Here is a 19,340-nt window from a genome sequence, read left to right on the forward strand (position 1 = left end):
GCGCGGGCGCGGCGGACGCGGGCGTCGTCAGCCGCGCCGCGCCAGGCGGCGAAGGCGGCCCTGAGGCTGACCTCCAGCATGCTGGCCAGCCTGTCCGCCACCCGGCGGTACTTGCGGACCTTTTTGGGTGCGGTTTGAGGTTGAGGAGTGGCCGGCTGAGCAGCACACAGATGACGCGACCAGCAACCACGCTGCCAGGAGGTGATTCACTTGACAGGCGGCCACCAAACAACTTCAATTACCCCACCCAGCCACTAGGATGCGGGCTGTTCAGCTCTTATGTTGACCATGTCAAGATTTTGAGATCTGAGATGTGAGATCTGAGATCAAGACCAAAGCGCCTGCCGCCGGCCCTCACCTGCACGCGCCAGGCCGTCAGCGCGGCGGCCAGCGCAGCATGCGCGCGGCGCCGCGCGATCTGCTCCCCCATGGCCAGCGCCTGGCGTATGGCGCGCTGCTTGTGCGCAAACGCCACCTCCTTCATCACGCGCAGCTGCAGTGGAGGGCGGCGCAGTTGTCTTGAGCGCTCGCTTCTGACAAACACAAGCACCAGTAGCAACGTCTTCCAAGCGCGGCACCTTGGACGTATTCTGCTGCATCCCCAGTACGTTTGCGGCGGGGTCCCCCACACATCCAGCCAGCCAGCATGAAGCGCACCTGAGTGTACCACCGCCATGAGAAGAAGACCCGCTCCAGCACCCCTCTATTCACCACCGCTGCCGCCTCCCGCACACGGGCCCCCTTCTCCGCCCGCACCGCCGCCCACGCGCCCCACTCGCGCAGTACGCGTAGCATGACCGTGCGCCGGCGGTGGCGGGCGGCGCGGGTGAGGGTCTGCCACGAGCAGAGGGTGCTGGTGGCGGCGGCAGCTGCGTGGTGGTGAGTCAGCTCGGCCAAGTGCTGCCGATCCTCCGCCAGCATGCGGGCGGCCTGTGTGAGTGTGAGTGTGTGTGTGTGTGTGTGTGCGTGTGCGCGTGCGCGTGCATGCGTTCATGAGTGAAACGATTTGTACTGCCTTGCCTTGCAGCCTCCCCACTTTGATGCGATCATCCATACAACTTGAGATGGGATGTCACGAGTGGAAAGCAATCCCTCGCAACAATGCATTAGACTCAACAGGCGCTCACGCTGGGCCCAGACCCGCCAGCACTGCACCACCCACCTGCACCCAGTGCCTGAGCGCAAGGCACCCCAGCCGCCGCACGCGCCAGTGCAGCGCGACCTTGGATATGCGGCGGTAGTAAGCGAAACGTCCCCACGCCGCAAGCGCGCGCCCGGCGCGCCGAGCCGCCGCCATCTGCTCCGCCGCTGCCAACAGCTCCCTCTTCCGCCGCACGGCCGCGACGCCCGCCGGCCACGCGCGGCGCAACACGAAACGCGCGGCGGCGGCCGCGTGGTGCGCGGCTGCCTTTTCCAGCTTCGCTTCCTCGTGCGCGATGAGCCAGGCGCCGAGGGCCCGCACCAGCAGGCGGGCGCAGCGGAACGACGCGGCGCGGCGCGCGAGGGCGGCGCGGCGCGCGGCGGTGCGCCAGGCGGCGAGCGCGGCGGCGCCGTCGGTGCGGAGGTGGCGGGCGTGGAAGTATGCCAGCACCGTCCTGAGAGTGAAATTTGCAGGCACCAACGTTGTAAGCTGGTCAAAACCTTGCAATGTAAATTGGTCAACATATCCTGAGCGTAACCCTTGACCATCAGCTGTCTTGGGCCCAGCCGCGAGCTTTCTGACATAAGCTGGCCTCATCACCCATCAGGCCTGACGCCGCGATCCGCCAACAGCCGGCGCCGCGCGCTGACACCGGATGACATCAGCAGCTGCGGGCAACCGCACCTGTGGTGGTGGCTGTACTGGGCGAAGTCGTGCCACCAAGCCAAGCCGCGGCGGGTGTGCTCCAGCCGGAACCGCGAGAGCAGCGCTTGGGCTCCGGCCTCTTTCCCTCTCGCCTCCTGCGGTGCATTTTGGCGGCGTGCATGTTAGCAGAGCGCGACTGCTGGCAGCAGCGGGCAGGTTGCGACCTGCTACATGCGTTGGCTCCTTGCATGTGGCCGCAGCTGAAACCAAAGTAGGTCTTTGTCCCCATATGTGGGAAATAGGCAAGGGGTGATGCACAGCACGCAAATGTCGCGTGGCGTCCTTAACCAACCAATCAACAACGCCCGCAAAGAGCGGCTCTCACCTCTCCCAAGGCATTCCAGGTGTTGAGCGCCCGCGCCAGCGACGCGCGGCCCCAGTGCAGCAACGCCCGCTGCACCGCCTGGCGCTTGCAGCGCCGCGCCGTGGCGGCCGCGCGCCAGCCCCTGGGCAAATCGGCCGCGCGGTGGCGACGGGGACAGTGACGCAACGGAATGCAAGGGCGCCAGACCAGGAGGTGGGAAACCTGCAGCCAGGGTCTGGAAGAGGAGCTTCGCCATCACAGCGCCCGCCCTTCCCTCACCAGAAGCCCGCGTAGAGGCGCCGCAGCAGCATGTGCTTGACCACGGCCTGCGCCTTGGCACGCAGCGCGAGCCGCTCGGATGCGAACTCGCGCCAGCGGTTCAGCGCCAGCAGCGCGGCGCGGTGGCGCAGGCGCGCAAGCGCGACCTGCGGGGGCGCCGGCAGGTGTGGTGAGCGTGAGCATGAACAGGTCAGCCTAAAAGATTGCTGCTGAATCCGCGTCAAAACATCCATCTTGCATGATCTCAAGAGCAGGTCCCGCCGCCACGTCAGGCCTGTGAGTTCATCAGCCGCCAGCCGACCTGCAGGATGCCCCGCTTGCGCCGCCTCGCCGCCGCAGCGGCCCGCCACCCCGCCAGCGCCGCGGCGAGCTTTGCGTGCGCCATACGCATGACCGCGTGGTGGAGCATGCGCCGCTCCGCGCCCTGCTCGGCTGCGTTGCTGCGCCACGTGGCCAGGGCTTCGCGAGTCCGGCTGCGACGCGCCTGCACGGCAGGTGTCCATGAGAACGACACCACTCAAGCAAGAGCACCGCGAGCTGGCTTGCACACCCAAACCAGGAGGCTGCCACGAGGGCTGATGCTCAAACCTGAAATACATGCAAACGCTTGCCCCTGAAGGCACGCTGCCGCCCTGCACCACGCAAGTGTGTTGCATCTCCCTCTGCGGCCGCTTGCAAAGCTGCTGCGAAGCCGCCACCCACCCGCGCCTCCAGGTCTTCCAGCCGCCGCCTCAGGGGCGCCAGGAAAGACGCCACCCGCCGCCAGCCCAGCACAACGCTGCGCTGCAGGGTGCTCGACCTGCTCGCAGCAGCAGCATACGACAGGCCGCGGCAGCACAAGAGGCAAGCATTTGCGAGCGTGCGGCGCCAAACAATGTGCCCGGGCCTGGTGTATGGTTGTGCACCCTCTGTGATTGTTTGAGTCCCATCTCTGAGGAAGCCAAAGTTATCACTCCCATCCCGAGGAATGACAGCACACGGTCACATGTGTGTGCGTGCTCACCTGAACGCCAGCGCGACACCCACTAAGTGCCGCATGCGCTTCTCGCGCCGCGCATGCGTCAGCCACGCGCTGAGCGCGTTGCGCTGGAGGGTGTGCGTCCAGAGGAACACGGCGGCCGTCAACTTGCGGGCCGCAACCTGCGGGGGGCGTGTGGTGTGACAGATGTTTCTGACAGGTTGCTGCTGGCGCGACCAGCCTAGTGCGTTGCGTACCTCAGGGCCTCCACAGCAGACGGAGCCTGGACTGATGTAAACAACGCGCGTGAATGGGCAACAAGCAAGCTGTGCTGCAGGATTTCACCCTGCGGCCCGCGCCAAGGCGCACCTTGCTCTCCCACACCTCTGTTGCCCACGCCCGCAGCACCGCCGCTGTGGTCGCCGCCGCCCAGTGCCGCTCTGCGGCCCGCCTCGCCTGCGCCCGCCGAACGGCGAGCCCCAGACCGATCAGCCCCCTGAGTAGCAGCGACTTACGCCTGTGAGCGTCCGCGCGCGCTGCCAGGGCGCGTGCGCGGGCCGCCCCCGAAGCCGCGACCCGCCAGGCCTCCAGGGCGGTGGCGGCGCGCCAGGTGAGCCAGCGGTGGACGACGGCGCGGCCGGCGGTGGCGGCCGTCGGGTCGTCTTCCAATATAAGCTCGAGCTTCAAGAGTGCCTGACATGTATGGTTGTGCCAAAGAGTATATCATGGATTGCTAATCAAGTGAAACGAGCATTAGTGATTGTGGTTGGTGCTGCACCACGAGAGGCGCATGCTTTTCAAATTGAAGCAGGCGTGCAGGTGTGGTTATTTGGTGTTTGTGCACCAATGCGCGGCGCGGGCGGGGTCATGCATGGGCCTGTGCACGCTTTGCGCAGCCACCCAAAGGTGTGGTTCCTTGTCCTGTGGCCTCACCCTTCGCCAGTAAGCCTGCTCGGCTGCTGCGCGCCGCCACTCCGCAAACGCGCCGCCCAGCGTCCCGACCAGCATGCGCCGCATGATGAGCGCCGCGCCCGCCATGCGCTCTGCATGGCGCCGCCACGCCGCCAAGCAGCGGCGCAGCTCCCGCAGCGCGCGCGCCACGACGAACTCGTGCAGGGCACGGCTGCGCAGCACGCGCGCCCGCCATGCGCCGAGCACCGACGTCAGCGCTGTCACGCGGGCGCGGGCGTCTGCGCGTGTCCGCATCGCCGCCGACCGCTCGAGCCGCAGATGGGCCGCCGCAGCCGCGTCTCGCCATACGAGCAGCACGGCACGCATGCGCCGCGAGCCGGAGTACTCACGGGCAGCCGCAGTCTGCCGCTGCTTCGCGGTCGCAACCATCCACAGGCCCATGCATGCATCCAGCACTGCATGGCGCCTGTGCGCCCGTGCGGCAGCCCATGCAGCGCGCCGCGCTTGCTGCATGCGCACAAATGCGCGCCATGCACTCCATGCAGAGGCCGCCGCGGCGCCGCGGCGCGCGGACGCGACGCGCGCCGACTTGGAGCGCAGCGACGCTGACCTGGCGGCCGCTGCCTGCCAGCCATGCAGCGCGCGCGTCAGGCGCAGGCGCCGCATGCGCCGTGCCGCGCGCGCCGACAGCTCCCGTTTGCGCGCCGACCAAGCAGCGGCGACGCGCCACCCCTTGAAGCTCGATGCGACGAGGAGCCCGCCCCAGCGCCCGCTCACGACCGCGGCGGCAGCCCGGCGCCGCGCGGACGCTCGCGCCGCGCCGCGCCACACCGCGAACGCCCGCGCCCGCGCGCCGCGCTGCACCTGGCTGCCCGCGCGCAGCGCGCGCCGCCGCATCTCGGCACGGTCGCGCGCGCGCTCGCGCCAGCCCGCGAGCGCGGCGGCGAGGAGCTTGGACTGGATGCGCGCCGCCGCGGCGTCCGCGACCGCGCGGCGCGCCGCCATGTCCTGCGCGACGCCGCGCCAGGCCACCAGCGCCGCCGCCAGCTGCTGCGCCGACCAGCGGCTTGCGAGCGCCTCCAGCGCAACCCTGGAGTTGACAAAGTGATGGCATGCAGGCGCAGCGGCGATCACACAGCTTAGGGTGCGCCCTTTGGAAGACAGGGTTGGCTTCCAGGCCAAGGCGCCGACACGTCCCCACATCATCAAATCACCCAGTCTTGGGAGAAGGCAGCCCCACGCACGTCGCTGTTGTGGAGCGCACCTGTGCCTGCGGCGCTCGTGAACCAGCCGCGTCCACGCCCCAAACGCCGCAGACACGTGCAGGCTCCGCCACCTCAGCGCCACCTGCCGCCCCGCCCCCTCGCGCCGCGCCGCCCGCGCCGCCGCGCCGCGCCACGCGCCGAACGCCGCGGAGAGGTGCAGGTTGCGCCACCGCGCGGCGGCGCGGCCCTCGAGGGCGCGCTTTTGGGCCTGCTCCTGTGCCACTAAGCGCCATCCGCCCAGGCACATGGCGAGGGTGCCGCGGTTCCATCTAGAGGAGAGCGCCGCGTGCAGCGCGGTGGCACGGCGCACGGCGCGGCAGCGGCGGGCCCAGGCGCGCAGGACGCCTGCGGGGCGTGCGCCGGGCCCGAGGGCCGGCGCGTTGGCGTGACTTGCTGAGGGAGCCTAATGCGACGTGGCAACCCATGTAGATGTCATGCCAGGACAGAACGCATCAAGCAGCCCCAGCCCCTGGTCAAGCAGCCCCGCCCTCGCCTCTGAGGGCACCAGCCAACCCGCGACAGCGCAGCAGCAGGACGCAACTCACCCGTCTGCCGCCGCCGCGCCCAAAAAGCGTCGGCCTCTCGCAGCCGCGGCTCAAAATAGGCGAGCTGCCGCCACTCTTGGAGCGCGTTCCAGGCCAGGCGCCTAATTGCGCTCGTGCGTGAGGCCAGGCATTCCGTCGGCGTGAAGTGAAAAGGCAATGCATTCATTACCTTCTGGTATGGCGCACGCCACCAGTTGCAAGCTCATGCGACCCGCTCTGCTGACCTGGACACCACGCAGGTCAACGGTCACCCCTGGTCAAACGTCAGCGAGGCAGCCGCGCACCTGTTGCAGCGCGTCAGCAGCTCGAGGGCGCCGCTGCGGATGTGGGCGGCGTACGCCATCTGCTCCCGCCACGCCTCAAAGCACCTGCACCCACGGCAGCAAAATGGAACCGACCTCTGACTTGTGAGCAGACCTTGGTGCATCAATGCAGGACCGACCAACTACTCTGCTGGTTGCTGCACCAAAGCACGCATTCTTACATCAACACATCCGTATGCACTGCAGCTGCGAGCCCAACCCACCTCGCCACCCGCGCGTCGTTCCAGCGCGCCACCGCCATGCGCGCCATGCGCGACCGCACCGCGTGCAGGTGCAGCGCGCCGAGCGCGCGGCGCAGCACCGCGGCGCGCGCGGTCGCGAGCGCGGCGTCGGCGCCGGCCAGCAGCTGCCGCCGCCGGTCCATCGCCTCCTGGGCGTTTGCAGACGGGATGACGCGGCAGAGTGCCGATTTGGCGTCGCCCTTTTTGCAAGCAAAGGCACCCATTGATCATGTGAAGGGCATAAGCAGAGGCTGACAAGTCCCTTCCAATGCCTGCTGGAGTGGTTTTAAGTCGTTACCCCCCCATCAACCTACAAGCCGCACGACGAGTCAGGCGCGCGTGTTTTTGCAGCAGCAGTCGCGCTCACCCTCCATGCCCCCCACGACTTGCGCACGAGGCCGGTGTCCAGCCGCCGCGCTGCGCCGTGCACGACCTCCCGCTTGCGCCGCCGCGCCGCCGCCCCCAGCCGCCACGCCTCCAGGGCGAGCGCCAGCGCCCGCAGCCGCGCGGCGCCGCTGACGGCGCGCGCGGCGCGCGCGCGGGCGGCGCGGCGCCACCAGGCGCGGAAGGCCTTGCGGAGGGTCGCGGACGACCAGGAGATGCGCGCCACCTCCTTCGCCTGCCGCATGTACGCGCGAGTCTGGGCGGCCTGTTTGCAGTCAAGTGTGGTGACATGGGGGAGCGGGGCGGGGAGGGGCGGGCAGGGGAGTAAGAGCGGCGTCAGCCAAGGATCAGGGGCGGCGGAAAGCCGCTTTTGCCGACAGAGACCGAGGCATGGAAAAGGGTAGCCCGGGGGGATATATGGTTTGCAAGAACGCCCAATGGGCAGAGAAGAGACAAGCAAGTGCGTTGATCCCATGCGAATAGTGGGAGGGAACCGCTCTGCCGCACCTTGCGCCATTGGTCAAATGTGTGCCCAAGCCTGTTTTGCCGCTGGCGCCCCATGGCCCACTCAGCCCGCTGCCGCCCCTCCGCCTTCCGCCGGGCCCTCAGCCGCCACGCCGCCACCGCCACGGCCAGCACCCGCCCCCGCCGCCACGCGTCCGCGCCCGCCGTGCCGCGACGCTCGTGCGCCTGCAGCCCCGCGCCGCGCCGCCACGCCGCGAGCGCCGCCACGAGCGCGGCGCGCCGCCAGTGCAGCAGCGCGTCCTGCAGCGCCGCGCGCTTGGCGCGCCGCCGCGCAGCGCCGGTCTGCCAGCCCCAGAAGGCGCGCGCGAGGCGGCCGCCCACCCAGTGGTGCTCTGCTCTGAATGCCAGGTCCCTGTGGGATATGGACAGCGGTACAAACTGCCGCCACGCCGCCCAGGCCTCCCACAGCACCTGGCAAGGTGGTGGGTGGGATCAGATCGATCACACGTTGTAAATACGCTTGTATTCATGTGGATATGTTCACATGATTGATCCGGAATGGAACGGGGTCAGGGAGCGACGGCGGCACAGTAGCATGTGGATGGTGAACGCCAGCAGGCTGCGCAGCACGCACAGCAGGGTGGGTGGGGGACGCAGAGCGCGATTGTGTGAGCCAATGCCGCCGCGCCCACCTTCAAGCGCGTCCGCCGCCGCAGCTGGACCTCCGCCGCCGCCAGCCCCGCCCTCCGCACCGCCCATGCGCGCCACGCGGCGAAAGCGGTCGAGAGCGAGCGGGCGGCGAAGCGCGCGGCGACGGCGCGCGCGACGCGGCGGCGCGTGACGTAGTCGCGCCACTCGTTGAAGCACTGCAGGTGGGGCCAACAGAAGGGGCAGAGGTTGCGTTCCAGCAAGGCACAGTGAGAGCAGATCCAAGCAAGCATTTGTCACACGTGTGATGCTGGTTGATGAGACGCCCAACAACGTGACGCTCCAACAACGAAGCACCTTCGCTTTGATTGTGGTCTTCAGCAAAGGGTTTGCGCGGCGCTCCACCATGGCTGCACAACTGCTGGCAATCGCTCCTGCCCCTGGGCGTGCCAAGTAAGCTGCAAAGGCTCTCGCCCCCCTCTCTCCCCCCCCCCCATGCGCACCCGGGTCAGGGAGCCGTTGGTCCAGTGGCCGAGGGCGCGCCCGATCCGCTTCGCCTTGACGCGCCTCTGGCGAGAATAGGCGCGCCACGCGGCAAAGCACAGGCGGCGGCGGTTGCCGCCCCAAAGCATCAGCGCCCTGCGGGAGAGTGGGTGTCGCGGCCGGCTTGGTAGGCCCACCGATGTGCCTCTGCTCACACGGCACAAAGGGCCATGGTGAACAGATCAGATCAGTGGCATCATATCAGATGAGTCAGATCAGGTCAGGTCATGATGATGGCTTACCTCATCATGCTGCCCTCCTTCCACGACTTGAACCTGACGCGGTCCTGCCACCCGCCGAGCGCCTGCGCCAGCAGCGCCCGCCGCTGCGCCGCGCCGTGCGCCGCGAGCACGCCGTGCCACTCGGCCGCGTCGCGCGCGCGGCGGCGCCACGCGGAGAAGCAGGCCGCGAGCAGCCCGCGCGTGTAAGCAGCCCTGGCCGCGCGGGAGCGGCGCTTCCGGATGGCATTGCCCCTGGGATGAGGGCGAATCAGGCATTCGCGACAGCGATCAGTTCACCTCGCAAGCAGCAACAGAAGCAAAGCAGGGGGTGAACTGGGCGCGGGTCTGCGGTGCGATGGTGTGCTGTGTTTGGCGCCAAATTCCGCATGGCAGAGCATCAAATTGCGACGCGAGGCCGCACCTGAGCTTGCCGAAAGCCCAGGCCATCTCCCTGCCGAGCAGCGCGGCCACGTACGCGCGCGCGCGGCGGTGCAGCGCCGCCCGCGTCAGCGCCCACTCCTTCCACCACCCAAATGCCTGCGAAGCGCGCGCGAGCGGGACGGAACCAATGCTGTCGAAGCAAGGGACAACCCTGCCAGCCTGCAAATGCCTGCAGTCCTTAAACCATTTCAGCTGCAGATGCCAGCACTGGCTGTCGCACATCTCCAACCGTGTCCCCTAGCCGGCCGGCCCGCCAGGCTGGGATCATTTTTGGCTGAATCAGTAAATTTCGGCCCTGGCGCCACCTTTGCCGTGTTGAGGTTGCTCCAGTGCAGCAGCGCCCGCACGAGCACCGCCCGCAGCCGCGCGCGCCGCGCGGCCTCGCGGCGCCACCCTTTGAACGCGCCGTCCAGGCGGCTGACAGTGTGGTATACATCGGCCCTGCGGCGGTTGCGGCGGTTGCGGCGGTTTGCAGCGACTGAAAAGGGGCTGTTGGCGGGACGCACTGAAAAAGCTACACGTACATGAGGAAGACGGTGCGGCGCGCCCACTAGCTCGCTCTTGCCAATCAAGAACGTTCAAGCAATTGAGGGAGCCGGGCGCTGAGCGCAGAGCACCCACATTTCGACGTGCTGCCGCTTGATGCGCCGCCGCCTGGCCTCGGCGATCCATGCCTGCATCAGGTCTGCGTTGAGCCGCTGCTGTCTAGGGGAGAGGGAGGCAGCAATAGAGACGGCGAGGGGGTCAGTGGGGGGCGCGACCGGCCCAACGGGATGGAAGACGGGCGGCTGCTCTGTGCGGATGACTTGAGAACCGCGGCGAGGCGGCGACACTGCCCGGCACGGCCCCCAGAAACACGCTCTCCTGGCCCCCTGAAACAACGGGGCAGTGACAGGGCCTCAAGACTCGGCCGGCGGAGCGGGAGTGCGGCAAGGCGACCGCGTCCGCCCCCGCCCACCTCGCCGCGGCGAAGAATGCCGCCCGCTGCCGCAGCTCCGCACCCTCCGCCCAGTGGCTGGCGAGGGCGGTCAGGCCGGCGTCCAGCAGCCGCACCGCGCAGTAGGCATCCGCGCGCACGCGCCGCAGCCGCCTGGGTGGGCGCAAGCACCGTGTGATGTCAAGAGGGTGTTGGAGCGTGTGCAGGCCTGGTGATGACTTGGTGGCCGGTACAAACGGGACCAAGTGAATTCACACTCAACGGGCGGCGCAGACCCTGATGTTACTGGGCTGCCGGCACGTTGTATATAAGGCGTGGATGCGGCGCCGCGCCAGAAGCCCCGTCCAGCGGTCGCGGGCACCCGCGCGGGCGCCCCGGCGCACTTGAGGCGCCAGCCCTCCAGGCGGAGGAGCCATGCGGCCATGGCGCGGCGTTTGAGGGCGCGCTCCGCGTGCAGCAGCGCTGAAAGGGCCTTCATCTGCTTGGACACCCTGGAGGCATTATGGTCGTGTGTAATTGTAATTGTGAGTGTGTATGTAATGGGCTTGTGCGTGTGACTGACTGTTTGATGGTGTGTTATTGTGTAATTATGTGATTGCGTGTGTGTGTGTGTGTTTGTGTAGTTGTGTGTGTGTGTGTGTGTGTGTGTGTGTGTGTGTGTGTGTGTGTGTGTGTGTGTGTGTGTGTGTGTGTGTATCTGTGTGTTTGTGCGTGTTCAATCGTGTGACAGTATGTTATTGTGTGTGTTCGAGTGCGTGCGTTGTGCATAAGTCTGCTCGTGTGCAATTGTGCGTGCACACGCGCGTACGTGCGCGTACTGCTTCTGTGCGCAGCTCGCCGCAGTGGCTGTTCCCTCCCTGAGATCCCAGACTCACTTGCGGACCAGCAGGGCTCGCCACCCCGCCAAGCAAGCGGCCGCCGTCCGCTGCGCAGCCCGCTCCAGGAAGTCGGCCTCCAGGCGCCGCAGCAGCGCACGCCGTGCAGCCGCCGCCCGCCAGCCGCGCGTCCACGAGGCGAGCCTTCACAGAGGGCGGCGTTCGCAGGCGGGAGGGTAGCTTGGCAGACGCATCAGGGCGTGCGGTTCCACAGGTGTGGACTGGATCACGGCAGCCTGAAAGGTGATTTGACAACCACAATCAGAGATTCAGGGTTCACCCCCGTTCTGACGAGGAATCAAGTGGCTGAGACATCCACCCGTGGCAGCGGCAGCCCGCCCCCCACCTTCGCGCCGCCAGCCGCCGGACTGCCTCCCCCTGGAACGCCTGCCAGTCCGCTCTGTAGTCCACCCGCGCCTTCCAGTGCACGAGGCACCGCCGCGCGCACGCCGTCTGCAGCGCCGCGCGCGCGGCCGCGAGCCGGCGGCGAGAGTCCGCCGCGGCCCGCCAGCGCGAGATCGCGCCGCCCCAGACCCGCAGAACATCCCGCCTCAAAATCTCATCATACGCCTCCTGATCCAACTGCCGCCGCCTCGCATGCCCGCGCCACGCGCCAAACGCCGCTGCCATCGACGCTCGCATCCGCCGCGCCGCGACCGCCGCCGTCGCGCCACGCCAAGAAGCAACGCGCGCCGCGCGCGCGCGCCAGCCGCGCAGCGCGGCGCGCGCCGAGGCGCGTGCGGACGCGCCGCGGGCGGCGGCCTCGAGCTCCCGCAGCTGCGCCTTGCGCAGCACCCGCCCGCGCCACGCGGCGAGGCACCGCGCGCGCGCTGACGCCGACATGTGCGCCTCGACGATCGCGCGCCACTCGCGCTTGCGCGCCTGGTGCGCCCGCCAGCCGCGCCACCACGAAAGCGCTGAGCCCAGCCGCCGCGCGGCGCGGCGCTCGGCGAACGCGTCGGCGCGGGCCTCGAGCGCGCCTCGAAGCTCAAACACGCGCGCCCAGCGGTCGAGGTGGCGCCGCAGCCACTTGGCCCTGGGGAGCGCGGAGGCGTGAATTGCACAGACTGATTGCTGCAGTGGTTGGCCCCCAGCCGACAGCTGGCAGCTGAGCAGGCGGGCGGCCTCAGCTCGGTTGTCGTGCGGGGATCTCAACGGCCCGACACAGCGCCGCCAACAGGCAACTGCGACACAGCTGACAGCCGCCGAGGCAGGCTCCCGCGGCTGCCAGGCATTCGGCCACTCGGTCAAGAGCTGCGCAAGCATTTGTACCGAATTCACAAGTCAGTGGCTGACACCACCGCCCCCAAAAACCCAAGACCATACCTGAGGTGGGCATGCGCCCTGGCGCGCAGCTGGTTCGCGCCCCGCCGCCGGACAGTGTAGTCGCGCAAGGCAGTCCACAGCCTGTCGCGCGGCGAGGGACGGGGGTTTTGCGGTTGTTGAGCGCTGCTTGTTGAGCAGTGCGCTGCACCGGGCCGCCCCCAAAGCTCCATTCACTTTTGGTGGGGTGGCCCTGGCAAGAATGCCGCCCTGCACGCGGCCCACGAAAGATGACTGCCCCTCCCTCAAAAAGCTGAAGAAGGACAAGCGGCTGCAACGTGCTGCAGTGCGGGGCGGGCCGCGCCGCGCGCCTGCGCCGCCGCCACCGCGCCATCGCCGCGAGCTTGTCGCGCTCGCGCCGCCGCGCGGCGCGCGACACCGGCGCCCAGCCCCGCCAGAAGAGCAGCGCCTGCGGGGCGGGCGGGTGCGCGGGGCAGGGCGAGTGGGGTCACTGCCCTGACCTTCTGACATGACACGTGCCACGCGCGATTGCTACTCGCCGATGAGCATCCAAACCAGGCCAGCTTTCACACAGTCAGGCAGGCAAATCTCCCTGCACGGCACGGCCTTGCCAGGGTGATTGAATGCGGCTGGCGGATCAGGGACGTGGCGGCGCCACCCACTTTTTTCAGGGTGGCCCTGCCGCGGCGGACGTAAGCATATCTGAGCAGCCTGTGCTGCGGGCACCGCGCCTCCAGCGCCCGCCGCCACACGTGCCACGTCGCCGCCTGCACGTGCTGCACGTGGTGCCACGTCAGCTCCTGCTGCAGGCGCGTCTCGCGCGCGCGGGCGCGCGCGGTGGCGTGCCACGCGCCGAGGGCGCGGCTGGCGCGCGCGCGCCAGTCGTGGGTGCGGGCGGCGGCCAGGCGGTCGCGGCTCTCCTCGGTGGCCCTGCGCGCGCGCGCGCGGGGTGATGCTTTGGGAAACTCATATAAGGAAAGGCGAGGCTAGCTTGATACTAGGGTGGACGAGCTGCGTGTCCCCTGCGCCACGCGCTGGGCTCCCACAATGCAACCGGTGCTGGAACCCTACCAACTTGATAACTGCTGACACTCGTGCTGTCCTTTCGCAGCGTCCTCCCAAGCTCTCCCTCCCCAACCTCCTCTCAAATCGCGCCCTACCCCCACAACGCACCAGCGCCACGTGTTGAAGGCCGCCTGCAGCCCGCCCCCCACCCACGCGCTCAGCGCCGCGACGGCCGCCTGGCCCTCGCCGCCGCCGCGCCCGCCGGCGCGCGCCGCCCACGACGAGAACGCGCCCGCCAGGGCCTTCTCCTGGACGTGGCCCTCCCCAAGGCCCCGCTCCCTGCAGTTTATGGTCGGGAACATGGGTGGTTATTGCGAATGCGGAAGGCAGCAACTGTGGTTGCAGAACTCACGCGGCTGCATAGGAAGAAAGGGGGTCACCTGCGCCCCTGCACGTCGCCGGACGTGTGATTGAGACGCGCATCCGCCACATGCCTGCATCCATGAGCAGGCCGCCGCCCCGCGGCGCGCCACGCCGGCCCCGTCACCTGCGGTAGTGTAGCGCCATGCCGCGCCACCACGAGAACGCGCGCCCCAGTCGCCGCGCCGCCTCGTCCTCCTGCTCCCCCAGGCGCGCGAGCCGCGCGTACAGCCGCCAGCGCCGCAGGCAGCGGCGCGCGGCATGCACCTCCCAGAAGGACATGGCGAGGCGCCACCGCGCGACGGCGCGCTCCTGGGGGTCCCTGCATGCGTGATAAGGGTGCGCGCATGCATGCATGCGTGCATGCGTGATGCGTGCGTTTGCTCATGTGCCCGGCAGCCGTGTGTGCGCGTGGGTGGGGGTGGATGCGCTCGCGCGCTTGCAGACATGCTTTGTTGGGTGATGATTTCATGAGGGACCGAGGCTGCGCGGAATCAAGGACTTGAGGGTCATGCGGCGCCACGCCACCGAACTCACGGCAGCGTTTTTAGCAAACATTTGAGCCCACTGCAGGCCAAACGCTCACCGCATCGCCCGCGCGACGCGTGCGTGCTCCCGCCACAGCACAAAGAGTCCCAACCGCCGAGAAAACGCGAGGTACTCATGAAGATCCCGCCGCTCCTTCTCCGCCGCCGCGCCGGGCGGCAGCAGCGCGGCCAGCAGCGTCCTCGCGGCAGTGGGCGGCGCCGCGGCGCCCGGGCCGGCATCAAAGCTGCCCGCAGCTTGCGGAGACGCCGCGCGGCTGCTCGCGAGGGAAGCCCGCAGCTGAGATGAGAGCACGAAGCGCTCGAGGCTGCCTTGAGCGCGGCCGCCCCCGCCATTCGCGCCGCGATCGCCAGACGTTAGGCGCAGCCGCTGCGACCCGTGCGGCTCCGCCCCGCCGGGCCGCAGCCGCGGCGGCGAGCTGCACAGCCCTATGGTCGGGCTGCAGCTGCGGCTGCGGGGCCAGCCGCTGGCGCTGGCACCATTTGCCGTGTCGCTGACGTGGTGCGGCCGCCGCATCAAACCAGGGCTAGAGGAGGAGGGTCGCACAGACGCGCACCACGGGGCCGCGACCGCACACCCAGCATCGCTCAACTCCAGAAGGCCCGCCGCCGGCGCCGGCCGGAATGCTGCTTCTGCGACGGTCACGCCTTCGTTGAACTCAGGGGAGTGGCGCCCGCTCTCGCGCCGCGCCTGCGCCGCGGCCGCGGCCGCGTCGCCGCGGCGGGATCTGTGCCGCGCGCGCGGCGGGCTGAGGCTGCCGCTGCGCCGGGCGGCGGCCGCGGCCGTGCCGTTCCCCATGCCCCATCCGCCCGCCATCCCCCAGCCGCCAGCGCCACCCTCAGGGCCGAAACTCCATACCTTTGTCGCATCCGCGCCCTCCCAGCTGACGCCGCCGCCGCTGCTTAGCCGGCCTGCGGAAGCCGGGCGCACCCCGCTGCCGCTCAGCCGCTGGTCCTGATGCTCCCGCCCCCACGCCTCCATGCCCTGCCGCCCGCCCCGCTGAGGTGAGGTGGCGGGAGGGGGCCCGCCCCGCACCGGCACAGGCGCGGGCCCCCACGCCTGCTGCTGCTGCTGCCACCGCGCCGTGCCGAGGCCGCCAGAGACGTCCGCCAGCACAACACCGTCGGCTGGGCGCAGGGTGCATGAGGGGCTGCCAGGGGCGGACCCAAGGTTGCCGCACCTGGAAGCGGCGCGGTCGGGCGGCAGGTTCCGTCGACTAGTGCAGCAATGGGCCCGGCACGCCAGCTGCACCATCGAGCAAAATGTTCCTGCGCGCCTTCCTTCCTGCTGGCATTAATCTCGCTCAAACCATCCACCGCAACCAAAACCCGCCACCCCACTGCGTGTCCCATCCTGTCTCATCTCGTGCGAAAAACCCTAAAACCGCCCACCCTGAGTCGCCGCAACCGCCCGCGCACTGCCCACCTGGCCTCGCAGGCGGCGGCCTCCCGGTCAAACTTTGACCACCAGTTGGGCTCGGGGTCCAGGCTCAGGCGCAGCAGGATGCGGTAGTAATGCACGTCCTCCTCCGCCAAAACACCGTGCCGCGGCAGTACCTGGGGGTGGGTGTGACAACATCGCAATGGCACGGCACACCAGACGGGAGCGAGGCGACGGCAGCACGCGGGGTGCATGGGGTGCCGTTTGGAGGTGGATAGGATGCAGCGCCCTGCCTCACGGCCACGGCTCAGAACGGGCGGGCGCGGATGGGCGTGCAGCGACTGTATATTGCAGGATCAATGGCCGCGGGCGGGGGCAGCCCCGCACCTGCTCGTACGCCTGCAGCAGCTTCACGAGCGTCAGCTCGCGCCCGCCGCTGCCCTGCGCGTACTCGCGCCGCGCGCGCTCCTCCGCGACAAGGATGACCTCCCTTATGATTTCCAGATCATAGGCCGATGGGAAGCTGCTGCCCTGCCCCGCCCCCGAGCTCAGCCCGGCGCTGCTGCCGACTGCGGCGCCGCCGCCTGTGCTTGTGTCGGCGACCGTGGGTGTCGCAGGATCCGGGCGCGCGGTGCGGCCCAGCGCGCCGCCGCCATTGCCGCTGTAGCTGCTGCGCCGCGCATCAGAGGGCGCCGCTGTGTCTGCGGCGTATTCATACCTGCGACGAAGAGCGAGGGGCGTTGTGGCACGATGTGCGGGATTGCCTGTCAATCGAGGGGATGTCGCATCGCCTGCTGCTTATCAGCATCACGGCAGGCCTGGAAAGCTGTCATCAATCACGACAGTGTGGGGGATCACCTCTTTGTTCCCATCACGCGCCCGTTTAGGCTGTGCACCCCAACGCTTTTTTGCTCCCTGCAACAAATGGCCGCCACCAACTCACCCGCCGCCCACGCGCTTCACGGTGTACACTGGCGGTGACTCGGGCGCTGGCTGCGGCTGCTGGGCGCTCCTACCCTTGCTGCCCAGCATGCTGATTGTGTGTGCCGGGCTGGGCGGACCATCCGGCTGTGGGTGGGGGTGAAGGTGCTGCAGCTCAGCACATCGACAATCAGGGAGACACCAGCGCAGCACAAGCGGCGAAGCAGTGGGTTGTCATGTCTCACCCGTGCAGCGTGGAAGGGCCCCAGAGATGCCGACGTCCCTGTTTGCGCTTTTGTCATACGCGCTGAGCTCCTTTGCACTCCAGCTATGATCCCCGTTCAAAAGTGCTGCAGGGGCCCCGCAGCCTCCCGAGGCTGAGGCCTCGCCACCAGCGCGTCATCTACGATTCATTTGATGACACACAAGACACAGATTGATAGACCCCAGATCGACGGTCAACACTTGTGCACTAAGAATTTACGAAAATTTCGAGGATCCCAAGTACCGTTCATTTCAACACGTTACCTTGCTGAACCGCCCTGACGTTTCGAGCAACCCGTCAATTGTTGAAAGGCGGGAGGAGAAGAACGAGAACAATACACTCCGGCATTGTGAGAGTATTCAAACTCTCTAAATGTTATGCTGTGATGGTGCATGGACGCGTCCTGGCCAATCAGGCCGCATGCCGGCCCGCAGCCACCACAGCCACCTGACAGGTGGCCATGTGCTGCCGTCAGTGACCCGTCGATGGCCTCCAACATGGCCCACACGCGCCCAGCCGGTGCCGCGCCGCCTCTTCAGCCGGACAGGCCTGCTGCTACGACTGCTCCTGCGCCTGCTGCTGCGGCTGCTGCTTCGGCGCCAGCACCTCCTCCAACCACAGCTGGACCAGGTCAGTGTCGCCGCGTGCGCATGCTGCCTGGACGAAAACGTATTGCACACACACGCTCTCCGTGCCGACGCTGCTCATGTGGCGCCACAGCTGGGAGCAGCAAGGCGCGTACCTCCCCTTGACCGCCACCATCACCGCCAGCAGGCCCTTGCGCACGAATGAGCGCACTTCAAGGGTGGGGGTTTGAGTGGGGATCGGCGGCAGCTGCGGTAGCTTGACCTGGCGGGGTGTTGATGTGTCCGCTGAGTTTGTGAGGACGCTGCCGACCAGCGACGCAAAGGTATCGTACAGATTCTCAGCCGCCAGACCCGGCACTCCTGGCGCACGTGCCGACGCGGGCTCGGGCTCGGGCGACGATTTAGGGGCGGGCGTGGGCTCCAGCGCGGACTCTGGCGCGGGTTCGGGCGCGGGCTCGGGGGCGGGCTCGGGCGCAGGCTCGGGCGCAGGCTCGGGCGCTGCTGCTGCCGCTGGCGCTGCCACCGCCGCTGCTAGAGGTGCTGGTGCTGGCTCCGCTGTTGGCTCAGCTGCCGCCGCTGCTGTTGGGGCTGCCGCTGCTGTTCGGGCTGCTGTTGGCGCCGCTGCCGGCGCTGCCGCCAAGGCTCCTGCTGCCACAGCCTCGCGACCTGCTGCACCACCTGCACGGCCAGCTGTATCAGCAGGCCCCCCCTTGAGCAATAATTCTCTGCCCGCATCTGGTCCGCTCAGCGGCGCCTTGCAGGAAGCTCCCAACCGCGCCTGGCCCGCCGGTGCTGTGCCTGGCACAGCTGCGATCCCAGCTGCAGCGGGCCGGCCGTTCGCGCCGCCCGCGGGCGACGGCTTCACTGTCGCTGCAGCAGAGTCGGACAAGCAACGCGAGCCAGAGGCGGCTGCGGCTGCAGCCAGCGATGCCTTCCCGGCTTCGTCTGTGCCCTCCACGTTGACACGTTTGGCCAGGGCGCGCGTTCGGCCGGCCCCGCTTGCAGCCGCCGCGCCGGTCAACGGCCCCAAGGGTGTCTCAGCCCTGGCAGCCAGGCGCGGCGGTTTTGGGGCCGCCACAGGTGTCAGCGCTGGCTTGGGAGCAGACGCGGCCCCGAGCTGCCGCAGCCGCCGCAGCCGGCGCGGCGGCTCGCTGCGCGGCCCCTCGCGCCCAGCCGGTGACGCTGCTGGCAGAAGCCCGCTGGCTCGCTCGCCGCCCTCCTGGGCCCCTTCGTCTGGGTCAAACTCCGCCGCCGCCGTCCTCAGCATGCGAGGCGGTGCCAAGGGCGCGCACACCACAGCGTCCTTGGGGCTGCACACAAAGGGCGGCGGCCCGTCCGCCGCCAGCTGCCAGTAGCAGGCGCCCAGCAGCAAATAGCCAGTGCACAGCCGCCTGCCAGCGACAAATCGCACGCGGTGCGTCGCGTGCGCGAGCTCGTCCGGCGGGGCCGCCTCGGCGGCCCCGTTGCCGCCGGCGCCGCCGGCACGGCCCGCTGGCGCGCCGAAGCCCGTCACCTCCGCGCACACCCAGCTGCCGTGGCGTCCGAGCTCGCAGCGCGGGCAGAGCGCGAGTGTGCTGCGGCGCCCGCGCTCTGCGCCAGCCGCGTCGCGCAGCGCATGCGACTCAAACACCCAGAGTCGGCGTCCAACCAGCGAGACGCCGCCGGCGGCGCACGCGGCGTCAAAAAGGTGCGCCTCGAGGCTTACTGGCTCGCGCGACCACCCCTCGGCGGCCGCGCCGCCGCCGCCTCCAGAGTCACCGCCGCC

At 69.0% G+C, this 19,340-nt stretch overlaps 1 protein-coding gene across 1 annotated transcript; it reads right to left on the reverse strand.

The window, feature by feature from the left end:
- Nucleotides 1-1,162: 1,162 nt before the first annotated feature.
- On the reverse strand, nucleotides 1,163-16,834 carry MNEG_0788 (spindle pole body protein; the record flags this gene model as incomplete). The annotated part of the gene is made up of 33 exons (XM_014050724.1): nucleotides 1,163-1,595; nucleotides 1,826-1,941; nucleotides 2,172-2,292; nucleotides 2,430-2,575; nucleotides 2,731-2,913; nucleotides 3,132-3,228; nucleotides 3,433-3,569; nucleotides 3,757-4,080; nucleotides 4,321-5,389; nucleotides 5,564-5,909; nucleotides 6,110-6,210; nucleotides 6,394-6,477; nucleotides 6,636-6,802; nucleotides 7,021-7,302; nucleotides 7,545-7,973; nucleotides 8,195-8,368; nucleotides 8,654-8,789; nucleotides 8,936-9,166; nucleotides 9,336-9,451; nucleotides 9,661-9,796; nucleotides 9,977-10,060; nucleotides 10,314-10,445; nucleotides 10,676-10,783; nucleotides 11,168-11,311; nucleotides 11,514-12,203; nucleotides 12,494-12,574; nucleotides 12,817-12,899; nucleotides 13,114-13,381; nucleotides 13,625-13,795; nucleotides 14,004-14,198; nucleotides 15,848-15,978; nucleotides 16,190-16,520; nucleotides 16,746-16,834. Coding segments are annotated over 33 exons (7,335 nt in total), but the record flags the coding sequence as incomplete, so codon positions are not given.
- Between the last annotated feature and the right edge of the window lie 2,506 nt (nucleotides 16,835-19,340).

This window comes from Monoraphidium neglectum (assembly GCF_000611645.1).
Source record: "Monoraphidium neglectum strain SAG 48.87 unplaced genomic scaffold scaffold00069, whole genome shotgun sequence".
NCBI lineage: Eukaryota > Viridiplantae > Chlorophyta > Chlorophyceae > Sphaeropleales > Selenastraceae > Monoraphidium > Monoraphidium neglectum.